Source organism: Eulemur rufifrons, chromosome 3 (assembly GCF_041146395.1).
Source record: "Eulemur rufifrons isolate Redbay chromosome 3, OSU_ERuf_1, whole genome shotgun sequence".
In the NCBI taxonomy this organism is placed as follows: Eukaryota; Metazoa; Chordata; class Mammalia; order Primates; family Lemuridae; genus Eulemur; species Eulemur rufifrons.
The window spans coordinates 83,460,943-83,474,024 of record NC_090985.1 but is presented as its reverse complement, the minus strand read 5'-3'; the positions used below and the strand labels follow the sequence as shown (position 1 = coordinate 83,474,024).

Below are 13,082 nucleotides of genomic sequence, written 5' to 3'. Positions count from 1 at the left end.
ACTTACTTCAGGGAGAGGTGTACATACTAGAGAATCAGGCTCGGGTAATATTAATTTTTAACCACCAGAATCAAGTTTGCAGGGCTAATCTACCTGCCTTCGTGTAGGACTTAGGCAAACAGAGCCGCTAACTGAGACCAGGCCACCAGCAGCGGATTTCTGCAACAGCCTCCTTCACCGGTTTCCTACCCAGCTTCTGGTACTGTTCAGTTCATTCTCGACAAAGTCAGCAGAATCCTTCTCTAATGAGCATGATTGATCTTGTCACTCCCCTGCTTCAAAAAGTAACCTTTAGTGGCTTCTTGTTGCAATCAGAAGAAAATTCAAACTCCTTACCAGGGCTTATTTATTAGGCCTTTGCTGATCTGGCCTAGTTTTATCTTTTTGACTTCTTTGGTCTCTTCCCAGCAACCCCAGCTTCAACCCATCCAGATATACATTATAGCCTAACACTAGTAAACCTAGATGCTGTCTTCCTAATGCCACTCCTGACAGCTCCTACTTCTTCCTGTTAAATCCTGGGTAACTTCTTTATTTTCTGAGGTGAGGGTGGGCACAGGGTCCCACTCTATCACCCAGGCTGGAGCACAATACCCAATCATAGCTCAAGCGCTCACTGTAACCTTGAAATCTTAAGACTCATGTGATCCTCCTGCTTCAGCTTCCTGTGTAGCTGGGACCACAGGCTGGTACCAACATGCCTGGCTTTTTTTTTTCCTTTTATTTTTTGTAGAGATGGGGTCTTGGTATGTTGCCCAGGCTGATCTCGAACTCCTCTGGCTAACTTCTATGGAACTTCATGATTCAGCATGGACTAGAAACCTTCCTCAGAAGAGCCTCTCTGAATCCTCCTCTCCTCTTCCCCACTAAGCCTGGGTCACTGAATCTATCTATTTACCTACCTACCTCCCTCTCTGTATGCTGTATGTTTGTGTATATTAATCAATCTCTGTGATGTATATATGTCTGATATATACATATGTATCCATGACTTACTAATCAGTATTTTAAGCTATTTACTAACTAACCAGTTAACTAACAAATACTTACTAGTCCTTCCCCTATAAAATTGGCTAACAAAAAAAACCCTTGGCATTTATATAAATAATTGAGTATCTGTACCCAACTTATACAAATATCCCCAAAGTACAAAATACAATAACAATAAAAATAGATAACACCCACTGAGTACTCACTATATGTTAGAAACTATACTCATCTTTTATGAGCTTTTCCTATATTCCACAATGACTTGATACTATAAGGAGTGTTAATATTCCCATTTTGCAGATAAGGAAACAGAGAGTTAGGTTAAGGTAATACAGCTGCCATGGGATGAAAGCGAAACTCAGACATAGGTCTGTTTTTAAGGACTACACAATGCTCTCTTGACTCCTCTTACCCTATTCTACATTGTTTCATGGGAAGTTCTGAAATTCATTAATGTTTTTCCAGAGATCGTTCTATAGGATTAAAAAAAATATATATAATTAAATATAGGAAATAGGAAGGATATATATAGGATTAAAAATAATATATGCTTTATAGATACTTTTATACACACACACACACACACACACACACACACACAAAGCAAAACAGAAATAAGAAAAACTATAAAACTTGTTGGGTGCTTACCCTGAGCCAGGTCCAAATAAAGCATTTTATCTGTTATAACTCACTGATTCCTCACAACCCCCCCATGAGGTAGATATTATTATACCCCATTTTACCGATGCGGAAACTGCCTGACGTTCTAAGAAAGTATGGCAGACCTGTAATTCAATCCCAGGCACCTGGCTCCAGAGCTGAAGCTCTTAATCTCTATAGCATATTGCCTCTCAGAGTAATAAGGTTTTTGACTTAAAAGTACTTCCTTTGTTTACCACCATTTTCAAAATAATGGCTGACCAACTGCCTCAGAACCACGAGGAGATGCTTGTAAAAAGGTGTACACCTGGGCCCTCCTCAGACGCAGACTCAGTCCTGTTGAGGCAGAGAGCTGGGATGTGACCCGAAAGCCTGCGTGTTTACCAAACACCTATAGTGCCTGATTTTTAGCACCAATTCAGCAGGTGTTTAAGCAATTGCTTCAAAAATATGTAACCAGTCTAAGCTTTCTTGTTACATTAAGAAAGTAATTATACTCTTCAAGCATTTACAGTTAAAGCTTCTTGGAGCCTGTGAGGGGGATTTTTGGTTCTTGAGCTGAGCTAAAGATCATATGGAGTAAAGGGTCCCAGTTTCACAGCTAATGTGATGCAGACTTCAGTGCCAACACTACTACATGGATTTCACTGATGTGTTGAACACCACAAAGCACGGGCACAACAGCAGCGGCCGTTCTCCCAAGAAAGCTGTGTTGTCTAAGCTGCTAAACCCACTTCCTGCTCCATGTAGGCCTGGTGAGAGGCGCGTTTGTGTAGCAGGCTGCGCACACCAGGCCTCGCACCTGGATGCCAGAGAGGAGACAGGACAAGACGTGACCAGGAAAAAAACCCACCTTCTTCTTCCATTAGAGCGATCCACTGAGTTTCTGCTGGCTTTATGAGTTTCCACTTATAATTTTAGGTCACAGAATTAGGCTTAATGTTCAGAATCTTTTATCAAAATAAGTATTTATTTTCCTTCCTATACACAAATGACTTTACATGAAAAGTCACCTCCAGATAGATAAAATAGAGCATTTCCCACAATAAAATGGTTTACGTTTCACTTCACATTTTATCATGAAAACTCCCCGGAGTAGAAGGAATTCCCACTTAGAACTCATTATTTCTCAATCAAGGAGTTCGGCAGATTAGTTCAAGTGAAGCTTCAATAATTCTTGGTAGAGTCTGGAATTAAATTACACTCCAAGTGGGTGGGGGTGGGGGTACATTCTTACCCATTAGTTAAAAGAAAAAGCCTATCTATTTAAGTAATTTGCTATCATGAACAATCACGGCCACTTTTTTTTTTGACATGGGGCGGGGAACACTCATTTCTAAAACAGAACATTGAAATATCTTTCCTGTTAGAATGTCTCTAAGAGACAACATTATTTGTTCTTCCACTGTCCTCTTTTAAAAGTTGAGAATTTTTATACTCTGAGTAGGCAGATTATATATCTCTAATCACAAAACAAACGAAACACTTTTCAAGTTATTTCCATCAACAGCACCTACTGGTACTGTTTATAGGTACAAGCCTAGAGATTGTTGATGTAGACCAGCACAAGTGGGAGCATGAGTCTAGCCCTAGCCCTTCGGGAAAGTTAAAAAAAACAAAAAACTACACACTCGTGAAGATGACACAGAGAAACATCAGTTTCGTTCCCTACTTAGGTGCCACAAGCTCTGACAGGGAGCTGCTCGGGGACGATGGGAAGACACCTGGTTCGATTGGGGAGGAAAGCGCATGGGTCACAGGAAAGGCGAGAAGTGTGCTCCTGGACTGGGTGAGGATAAACTATACATAGAAGATTAGAGAGTGGAAAGTTTATAGGGAAGCAGGGACGAGTGGTGACTGCTGGAGGGGATAGTAATTTCTTAATCATTTGTTTAAGAAAAACAGCTCAGAAAAAGAAATGGTATTCTTTTTCTTGACACAGAGTCTCGCTCTGTTGCCCGGGCTAGAGTGCCATGGTGTCAGCTTAGCTCACAGCAACCTCAAACTCCTGGGCTCAAGCGATCCTCCTGCCTCAGCCTCCCGAGTAGCTGGGACTACAGGCATGCGCCACCATGCCTGGCTAATTTTTTATGTATATATTTTTAGTTATCCAGCTAATTTCTTTCTATTTTTAGTAGAGACAGGGTCTCGCTCTTGCTCAGGCTGGTCTTGAACTCCTAACCTCCAGCTCTCCTCCCGCCTCGGCCTCCCAGAGTGCTAGGATTACAGGCGTGAGCCACCACACCCGGCCTAGAAATGGCATTCTTTAACTGAAAAATCCGAGAACCTGAATGATCAACATATCACTGTTAGTGTGCTGGGAGGCATGAACTGTTACGATTCTGACTCTCCTTCTAAGAATGGTGAGGGAGAGAGCTGGGGACCCACTATACATGCAAGCTTTCCTCAGCTATTCCTCTTGAACTGATTCTACCTTCTGGGAACCCGAGCTCACCAATAATTAATACCATGTACTATAATTCATCTCTTCCTTAGACCAATGCTAAACAAGTCCTCTCTAGTCTTGTTTTCATCCTGACCATAAGTTCCTTAAATTCATTTGCTGTATTTATCGTGTCTGCCTCACACAGAGATGGGTAAACCATGCCTGACTGAAGGGCTTCATCTAGTGGGAGCCAGAAATGTCGCTTGAGAATTTCAATCCCATGTGGTAGGTGACTAAAGGGTCCAGGGAGAACACGACTGTTACAAGGAATCAGGTGAGGGACAGGAGGGGGTCTTTCCATACTCCTTTTTTTTGGTGTGTGTGTGTTTTGGGGGCAGTTTGGTACGGTGACTAAGGGCCTACAAAAGATTTCAGAGAAAAAAGTCTCTCAACTTTTTTTTATCTGTTCAGCAAAAAAAAAAAAAAAAAAAAAAAAAGTAGGGAAAGGAAAAATCAAATAACAATTGACGTGACTTCTCAGATTTTATCTGGAGGACACACTTTGCTGGTTTCTTTGAAACTAGATGGTGTATAAAGGGTTATCTTTAAAAATCGGGTTATCACAGTTTTAGATTTAAATTTTATGGAGAAAATTAAATTCAGGACCTATAAGCACCTTTTGAAAGGATTTAAAATATTTCTGAACCTCCAGGAAAAAAGTCCAGCAAACTTTAAGTCAAATAAATTTTAAGTTGATTAAGTACCATAGATTTTGAACAGCTCATAAAATCTCACTGACTTGAGCTATGAATACCACTGGACCCCAGAGATGGTACGAGGACCTCACATCTACATACCATATGGACATCCCAACAGAACGTTAACCTTACTATTCTAAATAGCAGCATCCTAACTGAATCCTAACACTGACCTTATGGTACAGGACAAAGGCCTCCTAAAAGGGTATTTACTCTGTTAGCTCAGATATTGGCGTTATCTCAGGTATATTAATGAAAACAAGAGTCTTGCTTGCATAAGAAGAACTTCAAATTCAGAATGCAATAACATCCTCTGGTTTTAGAGTACAGTTAGAGTTCAAGACTTCCACACCCATCGTCATAGGTTGTTTCCAACATCACCACATGAGGTAGCTGAGGCAGGCCCCTTATCTTCATCCAAGAATTAAAGAGGATGCTGAGCTCCGGGGGCATGGTCTCTTGGGTAGAGATCGAACGTTAGCTCCACTTCCAGGTAATTGTTTGCGATTCTACCATGCCAAATCTACTTTTCAGATTTTTCTGAACCAGTAATGTTGAAAGGAAATTATAAAAGAAGTGGTATTAATTTTTGGTTACACGAAAATAAAAAAAACGCAAAGAGGAGAGATAATGACACCTAAGAAATTTAATAAGTAAATTTGGACTCAAACTATCTCATTTCTAAGACTTTTTCATTGTAACTCCTTTTTTTAGACTAGCAAATTTAAAAGTAAATTATATAAAGCAACCCAGGGACAGCGTATCACAAAGATTTTGCTTTCTTCTTGTCACCGTCAGGGGTTCCTACAGAGAAAGGGTGTGGCATTCTCATCAACCATAACAAACAAGAAACAGTCTCCCTAGAAGATCCTGTCTAGGCCACCCAGTTCTATAGGCGCTAAGCAATTGTAGTTTTAAAACAAACCAACTCTCTAAAACTTTCATTAATAAATCTCTGCTACTTTTTCACACTTAAGAAGAACGCAGCCTACATTGATTTATAATGTGACTTAAAATATTAAATCAAAGTTTGTGTGTGATTTAATCTGGGTAACACTGCCCAGCTATAACTTCAAAAAACTTTTCAAAAAAATCAAAAAAAAAAAAAAAAAAAAAGAGTCACATGTAGGTCAAAGGTCTACTTCACAGAGAACAAGGACTCACATTAAAAACCCGAATCCCAGCCAACATAAGAATGCTGGAACCTGCTGGGGCCTGTCTGTACTTCCCATGTTTGAGAGCATTTTCTAGCACTTACTCGGCAAGCAGGATGCTGTTTGTCCCTCGTGTATTTTCACAGAAGTCCATTTGCTTTCCTTCCCTGGCCTCTTTGCCATGGGCTATGTCCATCATCAAGCTGGATCTATGTGGCAGAAGTTAGAGCAAGTCCCTGGGGAAAAGCCTCCGCAGGCCAGATGGGCTATTTAAAGGCAGGGAGTTTCCCTTCTTTTGAAGCTAAATTTTAAAAGACCAGGTTTTCCTTTTTATCCCAGGAATAGTTTTTATTTCCAAAGAGAATTTTTAACTTAAGTAATAATGTTGGCAAAGCCTTTAGGCTTACCTTTGTTAGTATATTTTAACCAAAAACAACTCATTCAGACAATAAAATTGATATTGGTCACTAATTATTGCTATACCTGGATTTTTAAAAGATTTCTATCCAATTTTCAACACTTGAAATGACACAAGATAGAAAGAGAACTGAAACAAAAATATTACTTTTAAAAAACAATTTAAGCCAAAAAAAAAAAATCTAGAATGTAAAATAAGCCAATAACTAAAAAATAAATATGAGTGGCAAAACAATTAAGGGGAGATTCTGAACATCAGTGCAAGCTGCAATAGCTATTCTCCAACTCTAACTCTGTATGTTATTTTATGCCAGAAAGTGCAAATTTCAAATGCTTTATTATAGTTAATTATTTAAAAAAAGCTTAGGATATATTTTCCTAGAACTCTATCTTTTGGAGTCATTCCTTTTGAAAATACCATTTCTATAGATAATGAAAATTTTTAAAAGTGCAACAGTACATTTTGCTAAGCAATTTTACAGTTCTAAATGACTGATAATCTGAAATAGTTCAGGCACATTTTGAAAAGCTATAGAAAAGCAGATCAAGGGAAACAAGGGTGATGTTATCAGACCGTTCCCACTTCATAATGAGCCATGGGTATGGGAGGCATGATGGGGAGGGAGCCGTGTTCCTTCCACACACCCTTTAACCAATCTCTACCCTGAGTCATTGTTTCTCCCCACTAGTTTGAACCCCAATCTCTTTAGCAGAACAAACAACATTATATCCAAAAAGGGAGTCAGAATTTGTGTTATTTTCTTCTCTAAGTGAGAGCAATAAAGCCTAAAAGAAAATAAACAAAGCAGAGTTTCCAGGGCCCTCTGGCTTTAGTCCATGTGCATCTGTGTAGGCCCCCATCTATCACAGCAAATCCTGACACCTTCCCTAGCGCAGAAGGGCAGGAATGTCCCATACTGTCATTGCTATTTGGGCAATAAAACACTCAAAGGCATTTTATATCACCACCGTGATGATTCTGCGGCCTCCAAGCAGCTCTGCTGGCATCAACACAAGGGAAGATTGCTTTAAACACATTATGATAATAAATTCACTGAAATTTTTATTATGCTAAATTCCAAATTCACGTCACCAAATGAAGAGAACTAAAGACCTTTATGAATCTTAATTTTTAACTTTCACTGTGACCATAGGCCTCTCTACTTCTAACAAGCATTTGTGTATTTTAGATATAATGTTAAATACTGAAGATAGAAACAAGAACAAAGATGGTCACTACCTTCAACGATCTAGAATCAACAGAACTAAGCTATGATGGAAGACTGGTTTTTCTCAAAGTTGAGGCTTAACCAGTTAAGTGACACAACTAACTTTTACTTGTGTATGTGCAAAAATCTTTTGCAAGTGAAATATACAGGTCTTTCCCTCAAATAGATTGCTAAACAAAATTTCATTTTCTTCATATGATTTGGCGCCACCAACATGAACATAGTTTATTGTTTCCTGTGTTAGGTGGAACTATCAGTCTCTATTGTATGCGGAGTTAAATGGATGGAGACACCAGCCTGCAGTAGGGAAACTGCGGCCTTCTGATTTCAAGATTGTCCTTTTTTAAGCATAAAAGGAGGGAAGAAAAGCTTCATTTTTCTCTGCTGCACCTTTTTTAATAAAAGGATTTGTTCTGTAAAATTTGGATTCAGTCCAAAGGCTGCACTTAAGGATTTAGAAGGCCACAGGTTTCCCATCCCTGCACCAGCTGCATTTAAAATAATAATCACAATAATAATAATAATAATAACTAAAAGGTTGATGTTCAAGTTAGTTGTCCCCTTTACATAAAATGAGAATAAAAGTTGTTTTATGATACACTGGGCAGATATTCTACGACAGTGGTAAGTAAATCAGCGGCTGAAGCAGCTTCTCCTAAAGGGTTTTCTTACCTCTCAGGCATGTGCACACACACACACTCACACTCAACACCCCGCTTCTCTCTTGCAGCTAGTGCACTTGGATTGGTGAGCAGCACTGAAAACACGTTTTCTGCACAACTGACCCTGGGGTCTCCAGGCGCCCTCTGTCTGTCCACACCCACCCATTCAGCTAACTCATTTGCATCAGGTTTGTAATGGTGTGTGAAGAAAAACCTCCTCAGACCATTCTAACACTTCTTCCAAAAACACTAAGGCTAACACCGGGGGAACAGGAAAATGGCAAAAACGAATAAGCAAGGATTTCACTTGCTTAGGGTGAACTCTACAGCTGTGTATGAATAAGAACAGTTTGTCTTTCTCAGTTGAACTGAAGTTTCTAATCCTTCACTGGATGTACAAATGAAGTAATTAAAGCAGAAACAGAATTTTCCAGTGATCTTGCAGCAAAGGTGAAAGCAATCAGATTTCCCAATCACCAAGGTTTTATTCCATGGAATTTTAGTATTAGTACAGGCAAAATGAAAATCTGATCCTTGTTTGGCTTAAGAAAATGGCATGTGTCAAATTCACAGAAGCCTGACTGGCATAACAGAAGCATTGGACGTTGGAGCCGGAAGGGTCCAGAAGGATCAGCTGAACCAAACAAGGAGACACCAAGTAAGTATGGCCCAGCTTACAAGGCTTAACAGTAAAAAAATGGCCATAAATTGCCAAATCTCCCAAATCTGCTCCTTAAGGGCCATAAAAGTGTTTAAGCACAGACAATGCTCAGAAAAGAGTTTTCTAAAAATTGTTTCTAGAGCTTCACGAGCTGGTGTTTGGCTAGTTATATAACTAGTTGTGTAATGCGATCTCTTGGTTTTAATGGTCACGTCCACTTTTCAGAAAATTTAAACACTACAGGCAACTACATCTTGGTTTTTTGTAGTATTCTCTGAGAGCCACTCCTGTAGGTATTATAATTTAAGTGTACGTATAATACAACAGGGTCAGACAGTTCTAAACCATTCATTATGTGTTGATTTTGAGTAGCCATCCTTGAGTAACCGCTGATATTATACAAACTAAATAAATTGCTAATTTTTTGCGTTCTTCAGCATTTTCAGGTTCTTATCCTTTGAAGTCATTGCTCAGAGTTATTGTGAAAATTAAATGAGATGTCACATGGGAAATAACTAGGTTTAGTCCCAGGCATATAAACAGTGCTCAATAAATGTCAGCTGTTACTTTACATTGTTGGATGGGCATGAGAGTTTTCCATCTCTACACAAGCATAGCTTGGCACATTCCCACTGTCTCCCCTAATCTTCTGAACTCAACAATTTGCTGTTTGAATGGCTGTTGTCTCCTCTTTCTCCACCCATTCCTTGAAATCAAAGTAGAGATGTGACGGCTCTTGGTTGAGACCTCTTTCTTTCCCAACCACTGCAGAGCTGAGTTTGGTTCTCTGTCACTGGCCCTTCTGTGCTTCCCACCACTCCCACTTTCCAACACCCCATCACCAGTGCTGCCCGTGCAGCTTTTTCTCTCTTCTGATTTCCTTCCTCATGCTCTTGGCTGCTTTTTCTTGTTTCTCCCGCTCTTTTTTTTTGGTATCATGTACAAAAAGCCTGATCTTTGCTGGTAGCAATTTTCTTTCCATGCCAGCACATTAATTCCATTTGGCTCTTTTTTTTTGCTATGCTTATTTGGGTTCTTGGAGTTCTCTTTGATGGTAAAAGATTTTAAATATATATTTTTAAATATGTATTTTTATTCTATTATTCATATTAAATTTTATATTTAATATATATATTCATATTCCTCCCTTGGGAAATGGAAGAGAGGGAGCATTTAAGTAATGCTTTCTAATCTGGAACCATTCCAGAAAGCTGGACTATAATAATAATAATTAAAATAATAGTAACTGTATCATCACCACAATGGGAACAGTAAAAATGAAAACCATCATTTGAGTTCTTACTATATACCACATGTCAGTCAGAGTGATTCACACATAAAATCTCAATTAAATCTCACAATACTATTGTAGGAGTAGACATCATCCCATATTCCAGATGAGGAAACAGAGGTGTGAAGAAGTCAAGTTCCTGCTGGAGGCCCACAGACAACAACGGCAGAACCACAGATGGAAAGTCTGACCCCAGAACCTATACTGTTAACCAGGGTGAAAGATTTCACTGTATCTTTAGTCCAGTCCTTCTATGTCTGATAGAACCAAAGAAGTGATCATCATAAATTTTCTTTAAATTACTCAGCATAACACCTAGAGGAGGCATACACAACACATTTAAGTTTGAGTCATATGTGCTACTAGAATATTTCTTCTATTATTATGAAATTCAGCTAAATCTCTGAATAACTAATCATCATACCTTATATTTTAAAGAAATATAAAAGATCTTCCTGGAAAAAAGCTAGGAAAAATATCCCCAGATCACTAAAATAAATATAATCTCATCTAGGATTCTAAGAATTTTTAATAGCTATAAAATGAAATCGATATAAGCAAAAATCACCATTATTCATTAAGGATTAATAGAATTCAGAGAATGTTCAAAATAATTTTAGACATTATAAACATTACTATATTAAAAAAATACTGAAAAGACACTCAAAGGTCAACAGACTCCCACAACTAGGCACACAATTGAATAATGGTGAGGCAGTTTTCATACTGCATTTAATATTTAAGAAATACATATTAATCAGAATTTAATTATGTACCCAAATCTAGCCATATACATTCTATAGCAAGTTATATATCATCATCCATCATCATATTGGCAAGTTAAATTTCCAGTTAATAGCAAATTATCATTTGACTTGATATGTGGAAATAATATTACAGGGTGAATATCCCTTAACTGAAATGCTAGAAACCAGAAGTGTATTAAATTTCAGACTTTTTTCAAATTTTGGAATATTTGTATCATATTCTGGGTGAGTATTCCTAATCCAAAAATCCGAAATCCTGAATGCTTCAATGAGCATTTCCTTTGATCATCATGTCGGCACTCAAAAACTTTCAGAAATTTTAGAGCTTTTCAGATATCAGACTTTTGGATTAGGGATGCTCCACCTGTATATCCAATAACCTAAAATTGAGCCAAATACCATTATAGAAATACCCATATAACATCATACCTCAAGGAAAATGGGCTCTTAAATCCTACTGGAAAGGCCATTCAACTAGGGGATGTACAAAAACACGCAAAGAGTTTTAATGCAAGATCCGTTAAGACCAGACAAAACAAAACCTATGGGTAGAAAAGCAATGCCTTATCTAGTGCTACACGTTACAACTGCTTTTCAAAAATAGTTTTCAATTTTCTCCAAATTCATTTCCTTTTCTCCTTCATTTCCACTGTTCTTTATTCTAGCACCATGCTGTACTCTGATAGCTGGTTAGTCCTTTTACAAAGTGTTTCTGTTGCATAGCTCTCGACCTGGGAGAAGAGCAAGAGGTAAAAGTAACTCAAGTACGATAATTCTCCAACTATTTGAGGCTCAGGACCAGTTCTTTCCCCTAATCCTTCACAGACTAACAATTGAGCAAAATACAATAGTATTTCTTTAAAAATAAAATAAAAAGGAGTCCAAAGTCTTTTTTAAAAAAATTATTAGATTTAACAAACATAAAATTTACTATCGACCGACTATGGAAGTTCCCAAATGCTCGCCATTTCTATACTTAGCTCACGGTAGACTGGTAACCGTGAGGGCACATGCGGGCGCAGGCCCAGGTACCACACACCTGTAGCTCTGCTCCAGGGAGGGTACTTCATCTGCCACCTTCTCACCTTTAGGATCCGCTTCTCCTCAAGGAGACCTGGATTCCCAGTGGACAATGGGACCCACTATGAAGTCTGTTTATTTCCCTCAAAGCTCCCAGAGGAATCTGCAATTGTGTAATTTATTTGGTTGCTTGTTTACCACCTCTCTCCTTGACAAGAACGAAAGCTCTATGAGTAAAACACAGCTTGTCTGCCTTATGATCTATTTCATTACTAGAGCCTAGGGCTGTTACATTCACTAATGAAGTCTTTCCATTACTTTTTGTTCTTTTTATCCCTTTACTCAATTGATATTCAGCATGTTTAGAAACAGTTCTTTTCCAAGGCAGCTTAGAAGTTTTGGAATGAGGTACATAAGTAGTATCCTTCTAGCAATAAATTCTATATATTATAAGAGTAACCACTAAATATATCAAACTTCGTAATTCAGGCTTTTTTGAACCAAAGGCAAAATCAAATATAAAAAGATTAATGGATCTTGTCCCACGAAATCTAGTTTGCTGTATAGGAGAAAAAACACTTAAAAATGATAAACTGAAAATATATTTATGAAACACTATAAAAGGTTAAGATCTTTAATATAAGACAAAAACAAACATCACCATTGAAAAGAAGAAAAATTACTTTCTCAGTTTTTAAAAAATGTGTGAAAACAATAAGATATCATCCAATGTGTGCACTCTAATACACAGCACTTCCTTGTGTAAATGTATAAGAAATCCTTAAAAGAGTATAAACAGTTTACTTAGAAATCCTACACTTAAACTTATCCAAAGGAAATAAAGATGTAGATAAGATATGGACCTAGATGTCCAATAATAGAGAATTAAATAAGATACACCCATGGATACCATGCAGCCATTAAAATGATGCTGTAGAGCAGAACCTATTGATGTGAAAAGATGTTTACAGTATACTTGTTGCCGAAAATAGCAGTTTGCAATACTATATCATACAATATGGTTCCATATTGAATATCTAGAAGAATATATATCAAAATTATAATAATAAATGTATGAGATACAGGA

At 37.9% G+C, this 13,082-nt stretch overlaps 1 protein-coding gene across 13 annotated transcripts in view; it reads right to left on the bottom strand.

Annotated features, from left to right (window-relative positions):
• EYA1 (EYA transcriptional coactivator and phosphatase 1) overlaps positions 1 to 13,082 on the bottom strand; it is a 306,480-nt gene that overhangs the window by 97,367 nt on the left and 196,031 nt on the right. For 2 of the 13 annotated variants that reach the window (XM_069466381.1, XM_069466382.1), the window contains exon 3: positions 11,775 to 11,779. The exons of the other annotated variants lie outside the window; for them this stretch is intronic. In XM_069466381.1, coding sequence (XP_069322482.1) covers positions 11,775 to 11,779 — 5 coding nt within the window. The remainder of the gene's footprint in view (positions 1 to 11,774; positions 11,780 to 13,082) is intronic. 13 annotated transcript variants of the gene reach the window in all.